At 52.9% G+C, this 18,195-nt stretch overlaps 2 protein-coding genes across 3 annotated transcripts; one reads left to right on the plus strand and one right to left on the minus strand.

The window, feature by feature from the left end:
- The first annotated feature begins 2,896 nt into the window (after positions 1-2,896).
- On the plus strand, positions 2,897-6,999 carry ZNF319 (zinc finger protein 319). 2 transcript variants are annotated; one of them, XM_032231173.1, is made up of 4 exons: positions 2,902-3,061; positions 3,836-3,925; positions 4,413-4,505; positions 4,640-6,999. In XM_032231173.1, the coding sequence occupies exons 3-4, from the start codon at positions 4,471-4,473 to the stop codon at positions 6,384-6,386; spliced, it is 1,782 nt and encodes a 593-aa protein (XP_032087064.1). In that variant the 5' UTR covers positions 2,902-3,061; positions 3,836-3,925; positions 4,413-4,470; the 3' UTR covers positions 6,387-6,999. The 2 variants fall into 2 exon arrangements, with proteins under 2 accessions (XP_032087063.1, XP_032087064.1); XM_032231172.1 differs by lacking the exon at positions 3,836-3,925 and having other exon boundaries at positions 2,897-3,061.
- Positions 7,000-7,609: 610 nt separating this feature from the next.
- On the minus strand, positions 7,610-16,751 carry TEPP (testis, prostate and placenta expressed). Its single transcript, XM_032230228.1, has 7 exons — positions 16,529-16,751; positions 16,093-16,154; positions 15,605-15,779; positions 14,784-14,845; positions 13,189-13,253; positions 13,051-13,083; positions 7,610-12,463 (listed from the first exon to the last, which is right to left on the minus strand). The coding sequence occupies exons 1-7, from the start codon at positions 16,749-16,751 to the stop codon at positions 12,433-12,435; spliced, it is 651 nt and encodes a 216-aa protein (XP_032086119.1). The 3' UTR covers positions 7,610-12,432.
- Positions 16,752-18,195: the final 1,444 nt, after the last annotated feature.

The raw sequence follows: 18,195 nt of genomic DNA on the forward strand, positions 1-18,195 counted from the left end.
GGTAATAGGCTGGAACTGACTGGGAGGGAATCTGCAAAAGCCAAAGCGTTCAAAGCAATCAGCCCCAAGAAGCATCTCCCCTTTCTTTTGGAATGGCAGCATTCCTGCAGAAACCTGAAAGTTATTCTATATTCTGTGGTTCTCACTTAATGACTGCTCATTTAACAATTGTTCAACCCACCCCATTTCTTTAAAAAAAATTTTTTTTTTAAAGGAAATGCCCATTTTGAAGAATGGATTTGCTTAAGAACCATTTGTTTTGCTTAATGATTTTGATGATTTGCTTTAAGTCATGTGGTGACCTCTTAATAAGGACAATGACTTACAATGGAAATTCTGGACCCAACTGTGGTCATTAAATGAGGACCAGCTGTCATATATACAATGCAGGACAAAATGTGGTGGGCTTGCATTTCAAGAAGGTAGGATCTGTTGTAGATGAGGAAATATGAATTTCATTTTGTTAGATAGTGCCCAAGGTTCAAGTCTATCAAGATCTTTCTGTATCTTAAGCGTGTCTTCTAGAGTGTTGGTTATTTCTGCTAGCTTGGTGTCACCTGCAAATTTGATGAGTTCCCCATCAATCCCCTCATTCAAATCATTGATGAATATGTTGAAGAACACTGGGCCTAAAACAGAGCCCTGGGGTACCCCACTCCATACCTCCCTCCATGTAGATGCAGTTCCATTGAGGACTACACATTGAGTGCGGTTGGTCAGCCAGTTACGAATCCATCTGGTGGTGATGCTGTCTAACCCACATTTCTCTACACTATCTAGTAGTAGGTCCCTGATGGTGAACCTATGGCACGTGTGCCCACAGGTGGCACGGCAGCCCTTGGCTCTGTGTGCGCATGTGCACGCTGGCCAACTGGTTTTTGGCCTCCCGGAGGGCCAAGGAAAGCCATTTTCATCATCCTGGTGATGGGGAAGGCGAAAAAGGAAGTTCATTCCTGAACTTCCGGTTGGACCATTGGGCCGTTTTTCGCCCTCCCCAGGCTCCGGAGGCTTTCCTGAAGCTTGGGGAGGGCAAAAAACAGGCCCAATGGCCCAACCGGAAGTTCAGGAATGAACTTCCTTTTTCGCCTTCCCCATCACCATAGAAGTAGGTTATGGTCTACTTTGTCAAATGCCTTACTGAAATCCAAGTAAATTATATCAACAGCATTCTTCTGGTCCACTAGTTTTGCCACTTTGTCAAAGAATGCAATGAGATTAGTCTGGCATGATCTGTTTTTGACAAACCCATGTTGTCTTTTGGTTATTACTTTATTTTCTTCTAGGTGTTCACTGATTTGTTGCTTGGTTATCTTTTCCAGAATCTTCCCTGCTATTGAGGTCAGGCTGATAGGTCTGTACTTCCTGGGTATGTTTTCCCCCCTCCTTTTTTGAATATGGGAACTACATCAGCTCTTTTCTAGTCCTCTGGCAGTTGCCTGGTGCTCCAGGATCTTTGAAAGATATAGTTCAGTGATTCTGAGATCACATCTGCCAATTACTTCAGAACCTTGGGGTGTAATCCATCTGGTCCTGGTGATTTGAACTCGACTAGGGTAGATAAGTGCTCACTTACCATTTTCTTCCCTATTCCTAATCTGTTTTTTTGTGGGGCTGTTTTTGGTAGGTTGGACTGTTTTTTCCCTTTGTGTAAAGACAGATGCAGAAAATGAGTTAAGTAGTTCTGCTTTCTCCCTGTTGCTTGTCACCTTCCTGCCACTTTCTCCCAGCAATGGACCAATTGTTTCCTTGACTTTTTTCTTGTTTTTAACATATTGGAAGAAGCCTTTTTTGTTAGTTTTTTACTTTTGTCGCAAGCCTTTGTTCGTTGTGAGCCTTAGCTTCATCTTTGCAGGCTCAGGCTATTTGCTGATATTCTGCCTTATTTATGTGTGCCTCTTTCTACTTGCCCTTTTTGTCTTTCAGTTTGTCAGAGAGTTCTTTATGCACCCATGCTGGTTTCTTTTGAGAGCTGTTATTGCTCTTCTTCATTGGTATTGTGGAGTGGAGAAGCGGTTGGGCAAGATTGCAGACGGTTGCTTTCTATGAAATCTTTAGTCTCAGGAAGTCCAAAGTCCTGTTCAACTTCCAGGATCACTATCAAAGTCTTGCCTCTATGGCAAGGGCTTCACCAGTCACATTTATTAGACCACAGGGGCAACCGGCACGCAGGGCCATAATGGGCTGCTTTAGTTTTGTTCTAGCAGGTTTCATGGGCTCAGCCATTGGGCTTTATAAATCGGAGCTCAAGGCTCAGCATCCTGTAAAAGCCCCATTAAATGAGCATTATTCAGATTATAATTTAGTTCAATGCATAAACTCCAGATTTTCCTGTGGGCACTTTAAACTCCCAGAAACTTTGGGGAAAATAAATGAGTTAGGTTGTCAGGCTTGCCTTAAGGACTAAGCTCTTCAACCCTTTTTTAAAAATAAAGGATGTACATGAGGGGACAAAAGTTGTGGTAATAGGAATCCCAGATGACACAAAATTCAGGTGGGGGTGGGGGTTGCTAACCCCTCAGATTAGGCTGTAAAAAGATATTTATTGGTTCTCGTTTCATAAGGTGTAGTTTCAAAACGCCCATTTGCACTTCGGCGAGACAAAAACAGAAGCCTGTGTGCAGGGCTGGGCTTGGGGGCTTGGAGGGTGGGCGAGGGCCTCTGCGAAAACAACCAGGCAATCCTGCCAGCCCTGGCAGAAGCGCCACGGCTTCAAAGAGGAGCTGTTTGGCGGTTGGCACAACGGGCCGGCCAGCTCCTCCTCGGCCCCTTTCCTTGGGACCCTCCGCGGGGCAGCGGGAGGGAGGAGGGTCCCTTCCTTGCCAAGCCGAGCGGCAGGGCGGGAGGACCCACCACCAGGGGCGCCAGCTAGCCCTCCGCAGTTCCCCCTCGCGTCCGCCACGGCTGCTCCTGCGGTCCGGCGGAGAGCAGCGCCGATTCCGCGGCTCTTCTCCGGCGCCGCCCCTTCCTCTAGGCGCCTCCTCGCTCAGCCAGCCAGCCGATCTCCACGGCCCGCCCGCCCGCTACGCGAGCCCGGGGATCGTAGCGGCGCGCCAGGCCCCAGGTAGGCAGGAGGGCGGCGCCGGGGGGCCTTGGGCGAGCCAGGCCGCTGTGGGGCCGAGCGAGAGGGCGCCGCGCTCCGTCTGCCGGGCCAGGCTCGCCCGGGAAGCCCGCAGGCCTCTCCCGCCCTCCGAGGCTTCCGGCCGCCGCCCCACCGCTCCTCTTGGTCACCCGGTTGGGCTTCCCCGGATCAGCCGGGAGTGCCGGCCGGCCGAGCAAAGCTGCGACAGAGGAAGCGCGGCGCAGGAGCGCCCAGGGCGGCCTTGCGTGGAAGGGAAGCCGGGGGGCCTGGCAGCCACCAGCCCGATGGGGCCCTTCTGCCCCTGCGCCTCCGCTCCCAAGTGCCCCTCCCGAGGGCAGCGGCGCCGGCGGAAAGGCGGCCCCGAAGCCCGGCTGCGGCTTTCGTGCTTCCCTTCCCCGCCTTCGGAGGAGCGGAAAGAGGCGGCGGCTCTGCGGAGTTTGAGGACGATCGGCGCTTTCGGGCCGAGGATGTGGGTGGCGTTTGTGCCGCTCCCCAAAAGCAGCCCCGGTTGGGAGAAGCGCCAGGCCAGGCTGACTGCCCGTCGGATGCTTGGCGACCTTTGCGGGGACTTTGGGCTTTGTGCCCATCCTCGGCGGGACTTGCCTGCGGGACCCCCGGACTCCGCCGCTGCCGCCGGGCTGCCTCAATGGGGAGAGGCGTCAGGAGGACCAGGGGAGGGCGGCCTTTCTGCTCCGGGCTGCGCTAGGCGGACGCCCTGCTGAGACCCCGTCTCCTCCTCTCTCTCCCTCCCCCCAGGCAGAAAGGGCGCCCAAGGAGTGAGAGTGGGGAGGAGTTCCCCCAGAGCAGCCCTGGAGCCTAAAGCTGGGAGAAAACATCGGAAGCCAGGTGAACATTCTTCGGCAACCTGTGGCTTCCTTTGAAAGAAAGGCTCCTTTGAGTTCCCTTCTCTTTCCATCAGCGGTCCTTGCAGGGAGTATTTGTCTGGTTGTAATGTAGCCCACCAGCAACTGAGCAAACTCTCCTTTCCAGGCTTGTGATCACAGATCCTCACTTCCAATCTTCCTAACTTCAAAAAAAGAGCTCCCTGCAGTGATAGGCAGCGTCCTTGCTGTTGCCCATGTCACTTCTTGCTTTCAAAATGGAGTAAATAGCAGTGAAGAAAGCTGTTTCAATTCAGGGACTCTGGTGGGGGAGGCAGATCTGGAAATATGACCTTGGCTGGCAAATTTCTCTTGCCCGTTTTCAATTCTATGTTTCATGTGAAGGAACCTTGTTTTGGAGAGCTCCTGCACCCTGATCCCAACCTGAAATCGGCTTCTGCTGGAAAGGCAGTTGCCAGTGATTCTTACTAGCCTATTCTCTTTCTTTGCAGGCTCCTTCAGAGGCGTTCTGGAAGGACAAGGCGCTGGGACCTCAAGGTGACCACCGGGATGTCTGGCCTGCTTTGGTCTGATGTGTCTCAAAGGTAGCTGGCCCCTCCTCCGAGGACTCGCACGACCACTCTAGTGATCGTTCTCTAGGAATAGCTTTCCTTGATTGCTCTGCCTCACTTGAGCCGCAAAACCGCTTATTGTGGAACCCCCCTCTTTTTCTCCCCAGCATGTCAGAAACCTGGTCACAGCAGCCGCCACCCCCCCAGCAGGCCCCGCATCACGTGGCCACAGCCACCCTTCCAGAGCACCCCATCCCGCCCAGTGCGGTGACCGAGAACCCTTTGGGCTGTGCCGTCTATGGTATCCTCCTGCAGCCGGAGCCCAGCGGGTTGCAGCACCCATCCATCTCCGCCAGTGGTGGAGGGGAGGCCTCTCCCAAATGTGGGATTTGTGGGCATGACCTGTCTCACCTCTCCAACCCCCAGGAGCACCAGTGCCTACAAGGCGGCCACGACCGTTCCTTCCAGTGCACTCAGTGCATGAAGATTTTTCATCAGGCTACGGACCTTCTGGAGCACCAGTGCCTACAGGTGGAACAGAAGCCCTTCGTCTGTGGTGTCTGCAAGATGGGCTTCTCCCTGCTCACCTCGCTGGCCCAACACCACAGTGTCCATAATGGCAACACGGCCGTCAAGTGCTCCATCTGTGAAAAGACCTACAAGGCAGCCGCGGCGGCAGTGGCAGCTCCTGAGGAACCTGCCCCACCACAGCAGCCGGCGGCCCTCAACCGGACCCCCGCGGAGAAGCCGTATAGCTGCTCCATCTGCCAGAAGCCCTTCAAGCACCTCTCGGAGCTGTCGCGCCACGAGCGAGTGCACACCGGGGAGAAGCCCTACAAATGCAGCCTGTGCGACAAGAGCTTCAGCCAGTCCTCACACCTGGTGCACCACAAGCGCACCCACAGTGCTGAACGGCCCTACAAGTGCACCGTGTGCGAGAAGGCCTTTAAGCACCGCTCCCACTTGGTGCGCCACATGTATGCCCACTCAGGCGAGGCCCACCTCTTCCGCTGCAATGTCTGCGAGTTGCACTTCAAGGAGTCCTCGGAGCTGCTGCAGCACCCCTGCACGCCCAGCGGCGAGCGGCCCTTCCGCTGTGCGGCTTGCCACAAGGCCTTCCGGCGGCCCTCGGACCTCCGGCAGCACGAGCGCACTCACAGCACAGAGCGCCCCTTTCAGTGCGATCTTTGCCAGATGAGCTTCAAGCAACAGTATGCGCTCATGCGTCACCGCCGCACTCACAAGGCTGTGGCCCCTGCCTCGTCTTCGGAGCAGGAGGCTGCTCCGCTGCCTTTCAAGTGCTCCCTGTGCGAGAAAGGCTTTGTGCAGCCAGCCCATCTCCTTTACCACCAACACGTCCACGGCATTGAGAATCTCTTCAAGTGCAACGCCTGCCAGAAGGGCTTCAGCCAGTCCTCCGAGCTGCTGCGCCACCGCTGCGTACAGAGTGCCGAGCGGCCTTTCAAATGCACGGCCTGCAGCAAGGCCTACAAGCGCGCCTCCGCCTTGCAGAAACACCAGCTGGCTTCACACTGTGCCGAGAAGCCCCTCCGCTGCACCCTGTGCGAACGGCGCTTCTTCTCCTCCTCCGAGTTTGTTCAGCACCGCTGTGACCCTGCCCGCGAACGGCCCCTGAAGTGCCCAGACTGCCAGAAGCGCTTCAAATATGCCTCCGACCTGCAGCGCCACCGGCGTGTCCACACGGGAGAAAAGCCGTACAAGTGCCCCTCCTGCGAGAAGGCCTTCAAGCAGCGAGAGCACTTGAACAAGCACCACGGGGTCCACACCCGAGAGCAGCACTATAAGTGCATGTGGTGCGGCGAGCGCTTCCTGGACCTGGGCCTGCTGCAGGAGCACAGCGCGCAGCATACCTCCACAGAAGGCACTTACACGGTGGCTCCCTGCCTGCCCTGAGCAGGTCCTCTGCCAAGCACAGCCCCCGGGCCCTTCTAGAGCTGGTCCCGGCCTGCCCAGAGAAAGCCCGTCCATGGGCAAACCTGACAGAGCAAAGTAAGCCACAGGAGCGAAGGGGCCGTGTGTGGCTTTGGAAAGACTGGCTCTCGAAGCCTGCCGGGCTCTGGCATCCCCCAGCCATGACTCCGCTGTTTGTGAACGATGGAGCAGGACTCTGAGAGCGGCTGAGAAGGGGCCGAGAAGAAGGGCTCAGGAGGCAGGCAAGCCAGGCTCTAAGGCCTCCTCTTACTCATTGCCATGGTTTCTCCATGCAGAGGCTGCAGACGGCAGCCCTGGGATGTCGTGTTGGCTTCAGTAGTCCACAACCATCGGAACTGAATTCCCTCCACTCCAGCCCCTGGGAATGCCGCAGGAAGGGCCTGGAGAAGAACTCAATTTATCTATTTAAACGTATTATAAAGCTAGAGCAGACACCCCCAACTCCCCAGCCCCCTCCCCCTCCCTTGTGGTATAAATAGTTAGGCTTCTCTGTGTAACCTCTGAGAAATGTAAACATTCAAGACAAGCAACTGAAGAGCTCAGACAGAAAACATTAAAACTGCACTGATCTGTCCTGGAACTCTTATCTTTTGGGATCCAGGGGTGAAAAGGGGGCCCTTGCCAGTCAGATGAACCAGATTTGAGATAGTTGAGCTTCTGCACATACCTTCCTCGGGGACCAGTGTGTGTGTGTGTATGTGTGTGTATACATGTGTATGAGGCATGTAGAACCACTTACTGCATTAAATTAGAAGATTGCTGCAGTGAACTGGCAGTGGGGTCAGTATAAAAAAGCAAGGGATGCTATCTTTTGGGGGGGAAGGGGGCTAAGAGGGCTCTCTATCCCAGATCCCTTTGGGTGGGTCATATTTGAAGGAGGAACAGGGTGTAACCCGTTTGGGGTGGGGATGGGAACCGAGCAAGGAGAACTGCTGACTTCTCCTTGGGGGTCCTGGACCTTTTCATGGCATCCCAGCAGCACAGAGGGAGCTTTGGGGGGATTTTCCTTCTGGGAACAACTTTTTTTAACAACTATGTAGCTCAGCTGGAGGTCAGTTTTACAGTCTTGCAAAAGCTGCACCCAATGGCGTTTCTGGCCATTTGAATCTTTCTTTGTCCGGGGGGGGGGGGGAGGGCGGTTGGGCGAAAGGCGGGGGGGGAGGGGATGACTTGAAAGGCTTTGCCCAGAGCCTGTGAGATGGAAGCTGGCCCCTCCCTTTCCTGAGAGCCAAGAGGGCCTCCGCTTTGGTGGCTTTTCTTTTCCCCGTCTTCTTTGTAGGCTTCCTTTCTGCAGGCTCCATTGTCACTTTCCCATCCTCTCCCGAAACTCTTCCTCTTCTGCCTATTCTCCACCTCTCTTGCCCCAGCCCCATTTTGTCTGTGCTGCACCTCCCTTCTTGCTTCAGCCTTCCTTCAGCTCAATTCTGAATGTTTTTGGGGACACCTGGATCCCCCTGTGAGAGTCAGGCTGATTGGGCTGAGGAGAGCTCCTGGCCCCTCGTTCTTTGCTGCTTTTGTTCCCGGGACTGGAGAGGCTCATCTCTGGTATAAAGCAGGGCTGGTCTCTCTCTCTCTCTCTCTCAAAGGAAACGGCTTGTGAGCCCTGCAGATTGGACGCTTCCTTTGGTCCCAGCAGACAGAATCCTCCTTTCTGGCAACAGCATTCCATTTGGGGGAGGAAGCTGTATTTTCACTCCAAGCATTCTGAAAGCAACAGGCAGCCTGGGTCTCATGGGAGCTGGAAATCCCAAGCCAAATGGCCGGTGGAGTTCTCTGTCTTCAGAGTGAGAGTTCCTGAGGAGACCTGCCTGTATGGGCAACTATAAGCAAGCATGGAGCCCAATCCAAGCCTTATCCACGGGGTTCCCACTTGCAGGATGCCCTCTGGCACTTCGAGCAAGACTTCAGCCTTACGAGCCCCTGCTTGCTCCTCTGCTTAAATCCTTGCTTGGGGTCTCTTAGTGTGCATTGAACAATAGTTTATATAAAATATGTATGTATACATACACACACATATATATATACACGCAAGCACACACAGAATAGACAGTATATATCTATGCACACTATAATCTATTATATTTTATATTGTTCGCTGCACACTGAGAGGTCTGAAGCAAGGATTTAAGCAGAGGAGCAACCAGGGGCTCATAACGCCGAAGTGTTGCATAGTGAACCACAGAAAATCCAATGAAAATTACATGTTACAGAAGGGAGGAGTTTTGATGGGAAACAATCCATGACCTTCCACTCAACCAGAGTTTAAGGCTGACCTTCCGCCCTGTGTCTAGCAAACGGGTTTCCATGGTCAGCCAAGGGTCCTCGGCTTGGCCTTCCACCTGGGGACAGGTTCTCCCCTGCTGGTGCCCTCCGGGGCAGAATCCCAACACTCTGTGGAGGAGACAGGGCGACATTCCTGCAGCTTTTGGGAAGAGTTCCTACCCTGTCCCTTGCCAGGGGTCCGTATGACTATGGCTGGGAGGGGCACTTTCCTTTTGAGATCACAGGAATCGCTAAGAAAGAGATTTCTCAGTTCATCACTATAAACACAAAGGTAACAAATCATCCCATAAAAATGAATTTGGCTTACTTAAATTTATTTTCTATGGCTGCCCATCTCAAGTGAGTGGGTGATGAACAAAATTAAAATCAATTAAAAGTAGTCCCAAACAAGAATATAAAAATTAAAATATGTAGCAGCTGAGGTGTCAAACACTACTGAAAGAGGGGCTCCTTCGGACAACTGGGGTCCCATGTCCAGATACAAAACAAAGTTCTTGGTGCTTTGCTTTTCTATTGTTAAAATATGCCTTGTTGGGTTCTAGACAAAATTTGGGAGGGAAATACACTTGTACTGTATCCAGGGCAGATTTCCCAATATATTCAATTTTTTTAAAAAATAAATGTGCTCTTTTGCCAAGAGCTCAGAATTCCCTCATTCTATTTATCCGTTGCAACATCCTTTAGGTCGGGCGTGAGAAATTTATCCAAGAATGTATCCATAGGCTAGGTTTTAAACTGGGCTCCTGTGGACAAGTTCAATGCAAATGATAAGCACCAGAATGGGGAGTTGGGTGGGCAAAATGGCAGCACTTTTGAAAGCATCATCTCAAGAACAGCATACATGTAATGAAACCACTGTTGCAGAACAAGGCAGCTTCTGTCAACAAGAAAGGTATCTTTTCCTGGATTTTAATTCTACTGATCCCTAAAGAGTTCAGGTAGCACATCTGTTTCCCCCCTTTTTTTTCATTTTCACAATTGGGGAGTAGATTGTGTCTCCCATGGGAGGGGGCTTGGCCCAAACTGATGCCAAGACCAAGCATTTGGTTGCTTGCAGAAGGCACACATGGCATCCATGGAGACCCAGAAGCCTGGTGTTCCCGCAGTACCCAAAATGGTGCTATTTGAGGTCAGATGGAGGCTATCAATACAATCCCAAGGTTGGATTATGCATAGTAGCCTCGGGTGGATATTTGTGCAATCAAGAAAGAAGCCAGGAATAGAAGATTAAAAACCTGGTAGACCCCAGAGTTACCTTAGACGACACACTTAAAACAATTTGAAATACAAAGTCAGTGCCTGGAAGGCTACTATTCTGCAGGAAGCCATCTAACCACCATTGGTGTCTCTCCCCAGGATCTGCCTTGCCCCAGGCAGGGCTGTGTATTCTGGGAGTGGGAATGAGCCACTAGGGTGACATTCATTATTGAATGTCAGCTGCTGAGTCCTAATGGGTTGTTGGAAGCCAAGTCAATGGTAACACTGCCGAGGGTGGACAGTTGAGATTGCACCAACAGCTTTCCTACAACAATAGATGCATTCAAGGGTGGACCAATTTCTTCCCGAATTCTAACAAGACACATCAGAGAAATCGGGTAGGCTGTGTGGGGGTGCTGAGACAAGAGCCTCAAGTGCAGAGGGAGGAGGGGCTCACTGGCAAGGCCAACAGCACCTTCACATCCAGGTTGATGGCTAAAACTGTCACTTGGGGCTTTGAGAGCAGCTGGTGTTGGCACAGCCGGGAGGAGCCAAAATAGCTGCTTGTTGAGGGCACCTGTAGGACAGAGGAAGTGCCAGGATAGGCCAAGGGCTGCACAGCATCCTTTGAGCCTTGCTGAAAGTTTTGGTTCAGGGGTGGAGTTACTCTGTCCTGGCTCATTCTGGTTCTCAATCCTAAGAGTGACCACGTTGCCCTCCAGATATGGTATTGCCAGCAGCTCTACCAACACGGCCAGCAGCCCTACATGCCAACTGCAAGATGAGTCATGCTGAGAATTACTCTCCAGAGGCGGCTCTTTGCAGAATAGGCTAAACTGGGTTATATGGAAACCGACATTCATTTGCAGCTGCTGCTTGCCTTGGAACATGGATGCCTGACCCTCTGGCAAGGAGATGGACACATGCCATCCTCCGCCTGCCTTTCCTTGCTCCCCTCCCGAGATGGGATTCTCTCCTTCCGTTGGTACAAGCCATGCCAAGCAGGAGGACTATCCTTTTGAAGGCTTTGGTGGCACTGCCCCAAGCCTTGATATTTAGGGCCATTTCCTTTTGGGCTGGGGGAAGAGTCTGGCACCCCCCGACCCCATGCTGTCCCTTCTCACATCTTTTACGATGTGGGTGGGGCTCTGAAGACTTCCCCCTCCCTCCCACAGAAAGCAAGAAAGGTGACCAGGAGAGTGGGGGGTGGGGGAAACTGTGGGTGCGAAGGAAGGTCTCTCTGACCTGGGCACAGGAAGGAAGAAATGGCTCCAACCCTCTCTTGACTTTGCTTGTGATAAGGTGGGGCAGGGGGAAACTTGGGCAGGCTGTCCAGGCAGATGTGCCTGGGGCTCCCGCCACGTTTCTTGATTTTGCCCACCTCCACAAGGAGACCCTGATATGCTTCAGTTGGTCAGAGTCTCTCTCCATCAATTTCCGTTGGCTCCTGGGCTGGAAAGCAGCACCTCCAAAAGCAAAACTCTGGTTAATCTATTGGGAAAGGACCTGGAAGCCCCTGGTTTGCCCCCATCTAGAAATGCATGGCTAGAACTGTAGCCCATCAGCTGCAGATGGATTCAAGGTTCACCCCTTCTCTGAGTACAGGCAGTTCTTGAGTTATGGCCCAACTGGGACCAGAATTTCTGTTGCTAAGCGAGGTGACTGTTAAGTGAGTTGTACCCAATTTAACCTTTTTTGCTCACATTGCTAAGTGAAACATTGCAGTTGTTAAGTGGCTCACGAGGTCATTAAGTGAATTCACCTTCCTCTATTGACTTGGCTTGTCAAAAGCCAGCCGGGAAGCTCTCAGAGTGTGATCACGTAGCCCCAGAATGCTACAACGGAAATAAATACACGCTAGTTGCCAAGTGCCTGAATTTTGATCACGTGACCCTGGGGATGCTGCAACGGTTGTGAGTGCAAGGACCAGTCACGAGCAACTGTTGTCAGTGCCGTCATATCTTTGAACAGTCGCTCAACTAAAGCGCGTAAGATAAGGACCACCTGGAAACTGTTGAGGGTCTTGCATGGATGCAGCTGATGGCCTTACCATTTTCACCGGATCTGCATCCGCTGAGCAGGTTCCCATTCCTGGGTCACTCTGGGACACACACACACACACACACACACACATTTAACACAGAGAGCTGGTTTGGCTTTGTGACAGAAATGCCTCAGTGAGCTCCAGTGGGAACAAGGACTTCTCGGTCCCCCAATTTTCCATGTGGTGAAAGAAAGATGCCGGCATTTATAGGCTGGTCGGATCCTAGTTTGTTTTGGGAGGTGCTTTCATGCATCACACCTGGGGGGAGGGGAAGGGCAGGAGAAACCACCCAGAGGCCTCCCCTCTTGGCCTGCATCCTTGAAACTGAAAGCACAAGGCTGAGAACATGATTTGCCTGCCTGGGAGCTGCCTTCCTCGGCCACGTCTCCTCTTAAGGCAGCTCGTAGGTTTTATTGCTTCTGGGTGTTGAAAAGCTGGGCAAAGGCTCAGGCCGGGCCTCAGGCCTCATCAGGGACCAGCTCCTTAGTGCCAGGGCTCAAGGTAGTGAGAGCGGCTGAAAGGAAGAAGGACACGTGTTTCTTCCATGTCTGCCAGGGCTTCCCCATGGATCCCTCCCTGGGCTGGAGACGGCATTGGCTACTCTGGGATCTCTGCAGAAGAGATCTGCCCGAGTCTGAGAGAGGAATGATTGGGAGCAGGAGCTTCTCCACGTGGGAACCATCGAGTGAGATTCTCCCTGGCAGGCGGCCTCCTGGGAACGGCCTATTCCTTTGAAGGGCCTGGAGGATGAGATTTCTCCACAGCAGCCCAGCCTGCAACCCTAACGTTTTTTGGGACTCTCCTGCCATCATATGCTGTGGACGTTCCATCACGGAAGGCTTTGAAGAAGAGACTGGACAGTCCCTTGTCTGAAATGGAATAGGGTCTCCTGCTTGAGGACCTCCAAGGTCCCTTCCAGCTGGCTGGACCTTCTGCTCTTCAAAAGAGCCTTTTGCGAAATTGTTACCTCCTCCCACATAGTCTGATCCTCTCGGGTTTCACATTGGAAATAGTTTTGCCCTCTTGCAAGTCTCTGGGGTTGTGGAGAGAGCAGACCCCCCCCCCGCGTGCTTCTTTTGGTTCCCCCGAAGAGTCCGGTACCTGTGCGCAGTTCCAAAGCTCCTGTAAGTGTTCCTGTAGCCAAAGAGCAGAACACGGCGTGAGTTGCTGGGGAGTCGTAAAGGGGGCAGGGTAGGGGGGTGAGTCCCAGGCGAGAGGCAGTGCAGGGGCGATACTTACACGGTGTTGTAAGGAAGAGGCTTCGGTCCGTATCGATCCAGGCTGGGATTCTGGTTCAGGCAATACTAGCATGGAAAAAATGGAAGAAGGTGCCTTATGTCAGGGATGGCTAATCTTTTCCGGACTAAGTGCCCATGCATGCCCAAATGCAATGCGCAAATGTGCCTGCCCCTGCGTGCCCCCCGCATGCACCCTACCACCTGCGCATGAGTGGGTGGCTTCCCACATGCGCCCTCTTGTGCATGCACGCGCGGCCCCGCATGCACATGCCCCACCCTTCACGCATGTGCGGCAGAGACCCGAACACCAGCTGGCTGGCAGGAGACGCATGTGCATGCGTGGCGGAGGTGAACTGGGGTGATGGCTTGTATGCCACAGGTTTGCCATCAGGGCCTTATGCTAAAACTAAGGGTGCCTATGCTTCTCCTCCCTCCTCCCCCTTTCTGTGAATCCCCCCCCCCCTCTTCCTGCTGTCAGGCAGGGGCCTAGGCCCTCCTTGCACCTGCTCTTCACCCGCCGCAGACGGTGGGGGGGAGCAGTTGTAGGGTTCTCCTGTGCGGGGGGGGGGTCTTGCAGGGCAGCTGAGCAGGCAAGTTTGGCCATCAGCCTCAGGTTAGGACTTGGGACTCTCCCTTGTCAAATAACAGGGAGCCTTCTCAGCTGTGGGAACCCTGAGTTTCTCAGAGATTGTGGACACACTGGAGCCCCTGAATGTTGTAACAGATGCAGAAGGAATTAAACCAGTGTTTCTCAATCTTGGCGACTTTAAGTCCTGTGGACTTAAACTCCCAGAATTCCCCAGGAATTGAAGTCCACAGGACTTAAAGTCACCAAGGTTGAGAAACACTGAATTAAACCATCATTGATGTGGTTTCGCTTTCACTTAGGACATGGTACAAATTGTGCTGAGAACCCAGGACTCAGCTGTTCTTGGGCAAGTGTGTTTAAAAAAAAAAACCCTTTTGTTTGCCTCCAAGGTCTGCAGGGGACAAAACAGTAAACTTACCAGAACAGTTTTTCTGCCCCCAAATTTTAGTAGATGTATTTTAATAGCTGCATTAAGTTATGTTTAGTTGCATTTAGCTATATTTAGTTATGTTTTGAGCAGGGACTTCTCATTTAAAGATTTTTTTTTAATGTGTGAACTATTGTACTTTTCTGCCACAAATTAATAGTATAATCTCAATCTATTCTGATAGAGAATAGCTTGAAAAATGTAAACTTAATTTAAAAAAATAAAAATATCCAATGAAAACATTAGGATTTAAATGTTGGAGTCATGTCCACATTGTGGTCTTGGCAATTCTTTGGCTAACAGAACTCTTTCCTGGCCAACAAAACAAATGGACACTAGAGGAAAGAACTGCACTGCTATCACCACCTTTCTTAAGGAGTTGAGGATCCAAAAGTTGGATTGAAAACCAAAACTCCTTTTTCCAGAGTTCCCCCAAAGCCCCTTGTGACAACCCCTTCATCACAATCAAGTTGGATTCTCCTGCCAGAGGTGCCCTTTGCTCTTTAAAAAATGTCTTTTGAGCAACCCCCACTCCGAACAAGATTGCCTTCCCCCACCCCAAGGAAAACTCCTGGCTTACCCTCCAGGTTTGAGTGACATCTGGTTTTAAGTACCTGACAGCGTAACAGCTGAAGCCAAGAACTGAGAAAGATGGAAAAGGGGAGGAGAGGAGAGGAAAAAGGAAAGGAAAGGAAAAAGACCAATATAAGGAGAATATTTGTAGCTCAGGGTTGAAATGAGGAGTCCCTGGTACTCTCTGAGCTTGGTTGGTTGCTTGCAGATGTTTCATTAGGCAAACTAGGTAACAGCATCAGTGCTAATGGTTGGCAGTGTTGGCACACATGACTCAGGCAAGTAGCCGAAAGGTTCCCCCTTGGTGGGAGAATCTGGGCTCAGCCCAGCTACGTTCAGTAGGGCAGGGTCCTCCCTCTGCCAGGCGCCCATTACTCAGGAGTGGGTCTGGCTCCACAGCAGGATTGCAGTTGCCAGCTAGAGTCCCCTCGAGGACCCATCCACACTTGCTCCGCTGCTCCTGAAGGAGAAGAGTTTTTGGGGGGGATCGCACTACTGGGGCAGGAGATGAACAGAGCCGGGTATGAGGACATGGGGGGCATGAGGAGGAGGGGGAGAGAAAGGGGCACTTTAAGGCCGGCTCTTCCATCTGCCCCCAAAGGAGGCGCCCCCCCCCCTTGAGCCCCAGAGGGCCGGGGGCGCAGGCGAGCCCGAGAAAGAGCCGGGGGGGGGGTCCGGGCAGAAGTTGGCACCCTGGAGCCCGGCGCGGACCGCCCGCAGCATTGCCGAGCGTGCACTCGGCGTCCCCGCGGAAGGTCCCGGGCAGCTCAGCCGCCCCACCAGGCTGCGCCGAGCCTCCCCGCAGCGAAGGGCGCCCGCCCGCCCTACCTTTGCCGCCGAGGCTGGGCAGCGGCAACTCGCCGGCGGCGGAGACGAAGCGGGACCAGTCCTGCATGGCGCGCGTGTAGCTGGGCCACTCCTCCTGGTTGGTGCTGGGCGGCAGCGGAGCCAGCTTCCCCGCGCGGTACCGCCCGCCCAGCGACCGCCGCAGCTCCAACATGCCCTGGGGGGAGAGGAGGGGGGGAAGCGGGGCGGCTGCAGCGGAGCTGGCGGGCGGCCCTTCGGGGTGCCGGGAAGGGGAAGCCCCGCGCTGCGTCCGCCCGCCCCCTCCGTCGGCGCGGGACTTCCCCCGGCAGGTGGCGGCCTCGGGCTGCCCGGCTGCCCTGGGAGAGCCGCGCGGGCGCAACTGCTCTGTCCATCCGCCGACGGGAGAGCGGATCTTTCCCACAGAGCGACTGAACTGCCGGGCGGGACCGGCTTCTCCCCCGCCCTGAGAAGCCCCGGGACCCCCGACCCGCCGAGTAGTGATGACTCACCTTGGAGGGGAGGGGGCTGCTGGGCACTCCGGCCAAGGTGAAGGTCGCCCTTTGGAAATCCTCTGCGGAAGACACGGAGCAGAGAAGTGGCGGGTTCGGGCTCCGGGAAGCGCTACGGAACCGCGGCTGCGTCCCAGGAGGGACCCTTTTAGGCCTGGCAGATTTAGAGAAGAAATCCCCCCACAAAAAAAACACAAGAGGAGGGGGGACCAAACTAAACTTTTAAGATTTGCCCCTCCTCCTTAGAAGATGGAGACCTGGTCTAGTTGATGTGCCGGGGCAAGACGAGCCCAAGTTCTGCCTGGGGTCTTGGAATGAACCCCCCCCCCGTCCCCCCCACCCCATCGCTACCCTTGGGATTGCATTGCACAAAGAGGAGCACTCAGAGGGGCCCTTCCTGCCCAGCTGCTCCCAGACATTTCCCTCCGGCTGATACCTTTGCAGCACATGGTGCTGGTCCTGGAATGCTGGTCGGTGAGCCTGTTGGCCATGGAGTCCATGTCCATGCGCCTCAGTGTTGGCAGGCAGGGGTGGTAGAGGTCATCCTTCACGCCAGCTAACATGGTCTTCTTGGGCTCCAGCGGAATGAGGACGGCGGGGGCTGCATAGAGGGGGCTGGTATCTGGAGGCCAGGGGACCAAGTCCAGAGCTTGGGCCATTGCTGCAAATTCAGCCAGCCCAAGAAAGGAGAGGAGAGTTACGTTTCTGATGTCCGTCAGGCCATTCCTTCTCCATGTGATTGCCACATCACTTAGGAAGACCCGATGTAAATGTCCAAGGAACATTATCCTTACAGCCCCATTCTCTGGAAACTCAGCCAGGCCCAGTGGCCCCCTCCCCTTCCCCAGCTTCCCTGACATAGTTGGGAATCTGGCAGGGCGCCAGTCCTCACTACCACACTTGGTGGGCAGATAGCTGAGGACAAAATGCCCTCTGCTCCTGCGGCAGGACCAGGACCATCTCATGACTCGGGAGACCAGGCGCTCACTGCAGCCAACTTCCAGGCACCAAGACATGCTGGAACTCCCATGGCTTCGTTAGCTGGGAATCACTCTCATGTCTGGACAGGATCAGGTGAAAAAGCTACTAATGCTCAAGCTGCCTTTAGAGAAAATGTTAAGCCATGATTTAAGATAGTCATGTAAACCAAAACAAGAGCCTCAGCTTCTTTCCTCTCTCTTCTGCTATGCACCAGAGATCATAAATAAATCATAAACTAGAATAGAAAATAGAATTAAAATGACTGTGGCAAAAGAAAGCAAAGGCAGGAGCAATAGTGATGGGTGCCTTGAGTACAATCCCAAAACAACTGGAGTCAGCATTGACAAGTTCATCATCAGTCAATTGCAAAAGGCAATTGACATCCTGCGATAATATCTGTAACATCCACATCTGCCTATTCCAGATCCTTGACAAATACAGTCTAAACATATGGCTGAGTTTATGAACAGCAGCAGCAGCTGCAATGATGATGATGATGATAATAATAATAATAATAATAATAATAACAATAACAACAACAACAACTCCGCCGTTGCCGGTCCCAAGCCCAGATGAGAAAGGAGGAGAGTTGGGGTCAGGTTGGCAACCTGGCCCCATTAAAAAAAAACCCGCCAACCCATACAATATGGTGAAAGAAATGAATAAAAATTCTATACCGCAACGGTCGTCGCGCGGGTTAACAAGGGCCGTGGCGGATGTTGGGGTCCCTGGACATTGGTCAACAAGTGGGCTACAAGTGGACCAGCCAACAAAACGACAGAAATATAGTGCAGATGAAAACCGTGCCATAATGGCCTGTTACTACAACTCAGAGCCAGAAAAAAAAGGTTATTTAAAGCGAATGTATGAATTATGGAAACAACAATATCCAGATTCAAATGTTAGTGAACAACAACTAGCAGATCAAAGGCGATTTATTATACGGAATAAAGTGTTTAGTGAAGTTGAACTTGAGAAAATTCAGGCAAATTGCAAAACCAAAAAAAAACAATATCACAAGTGGAAATAACTGATATTCAAGACACAACTAAAGACATTACAATAAAACTCCCAGAAGAAGCTCTCGGGGAGGAAATAACACCACCACCACTAGAACCAGTT

Source organism: Thamnophis elegans, chromosome 14 (assembly GCF_009769535.1).
Source record: "Thamnophis elegans isolate rThaEle1 chromosome 14, rThaEle1.pri, whole genome shotgun sequence".
In the NCBI taxonomy this organism is placed as follows: Eukaryota; Metazoa; Chordata; class Lepidosauria; order Squamata; family Colubridae; genus Thamnophis; species Thamnophis elegans.

Coding starts and splice junctions, on each gene's coding strand:
- ZNF319 (XM_032231172.1), top strand. CDS start 4,471: ATGTCTGGCCTGCTTTGGTCTGATGTGTCTCAAAG. Junction 4,506..4,639: donor TGGTCTGATGTGTCTCAAAG/GTAGCTGGCCCC, acceptor TTTTCTCCCCAG/CATGTCAGAAACCTGGTCAC.
- TEPP (XM_032230228.1), bottom strand. CDS start 16,751: ATGGCCCAAGCTCTGGACTTGGTCCCCTGGCCTCCAGATACCAGCCCC. Junction 16,155..16,528: donor CAGCACCATGTGCTGCAAAG/GTATCAGCCGGA, acceptor TGTCTTCCGCAG/AGGATTTCCAAAGGGCGACC. Junction 15,780..16,092: donor GCAGCCCCCTCCCCTCCAAG/GTGAGTCATCAC, acceptor CTCTCCCCCCAG/GGCATGTTGGAGCTGCGGCG.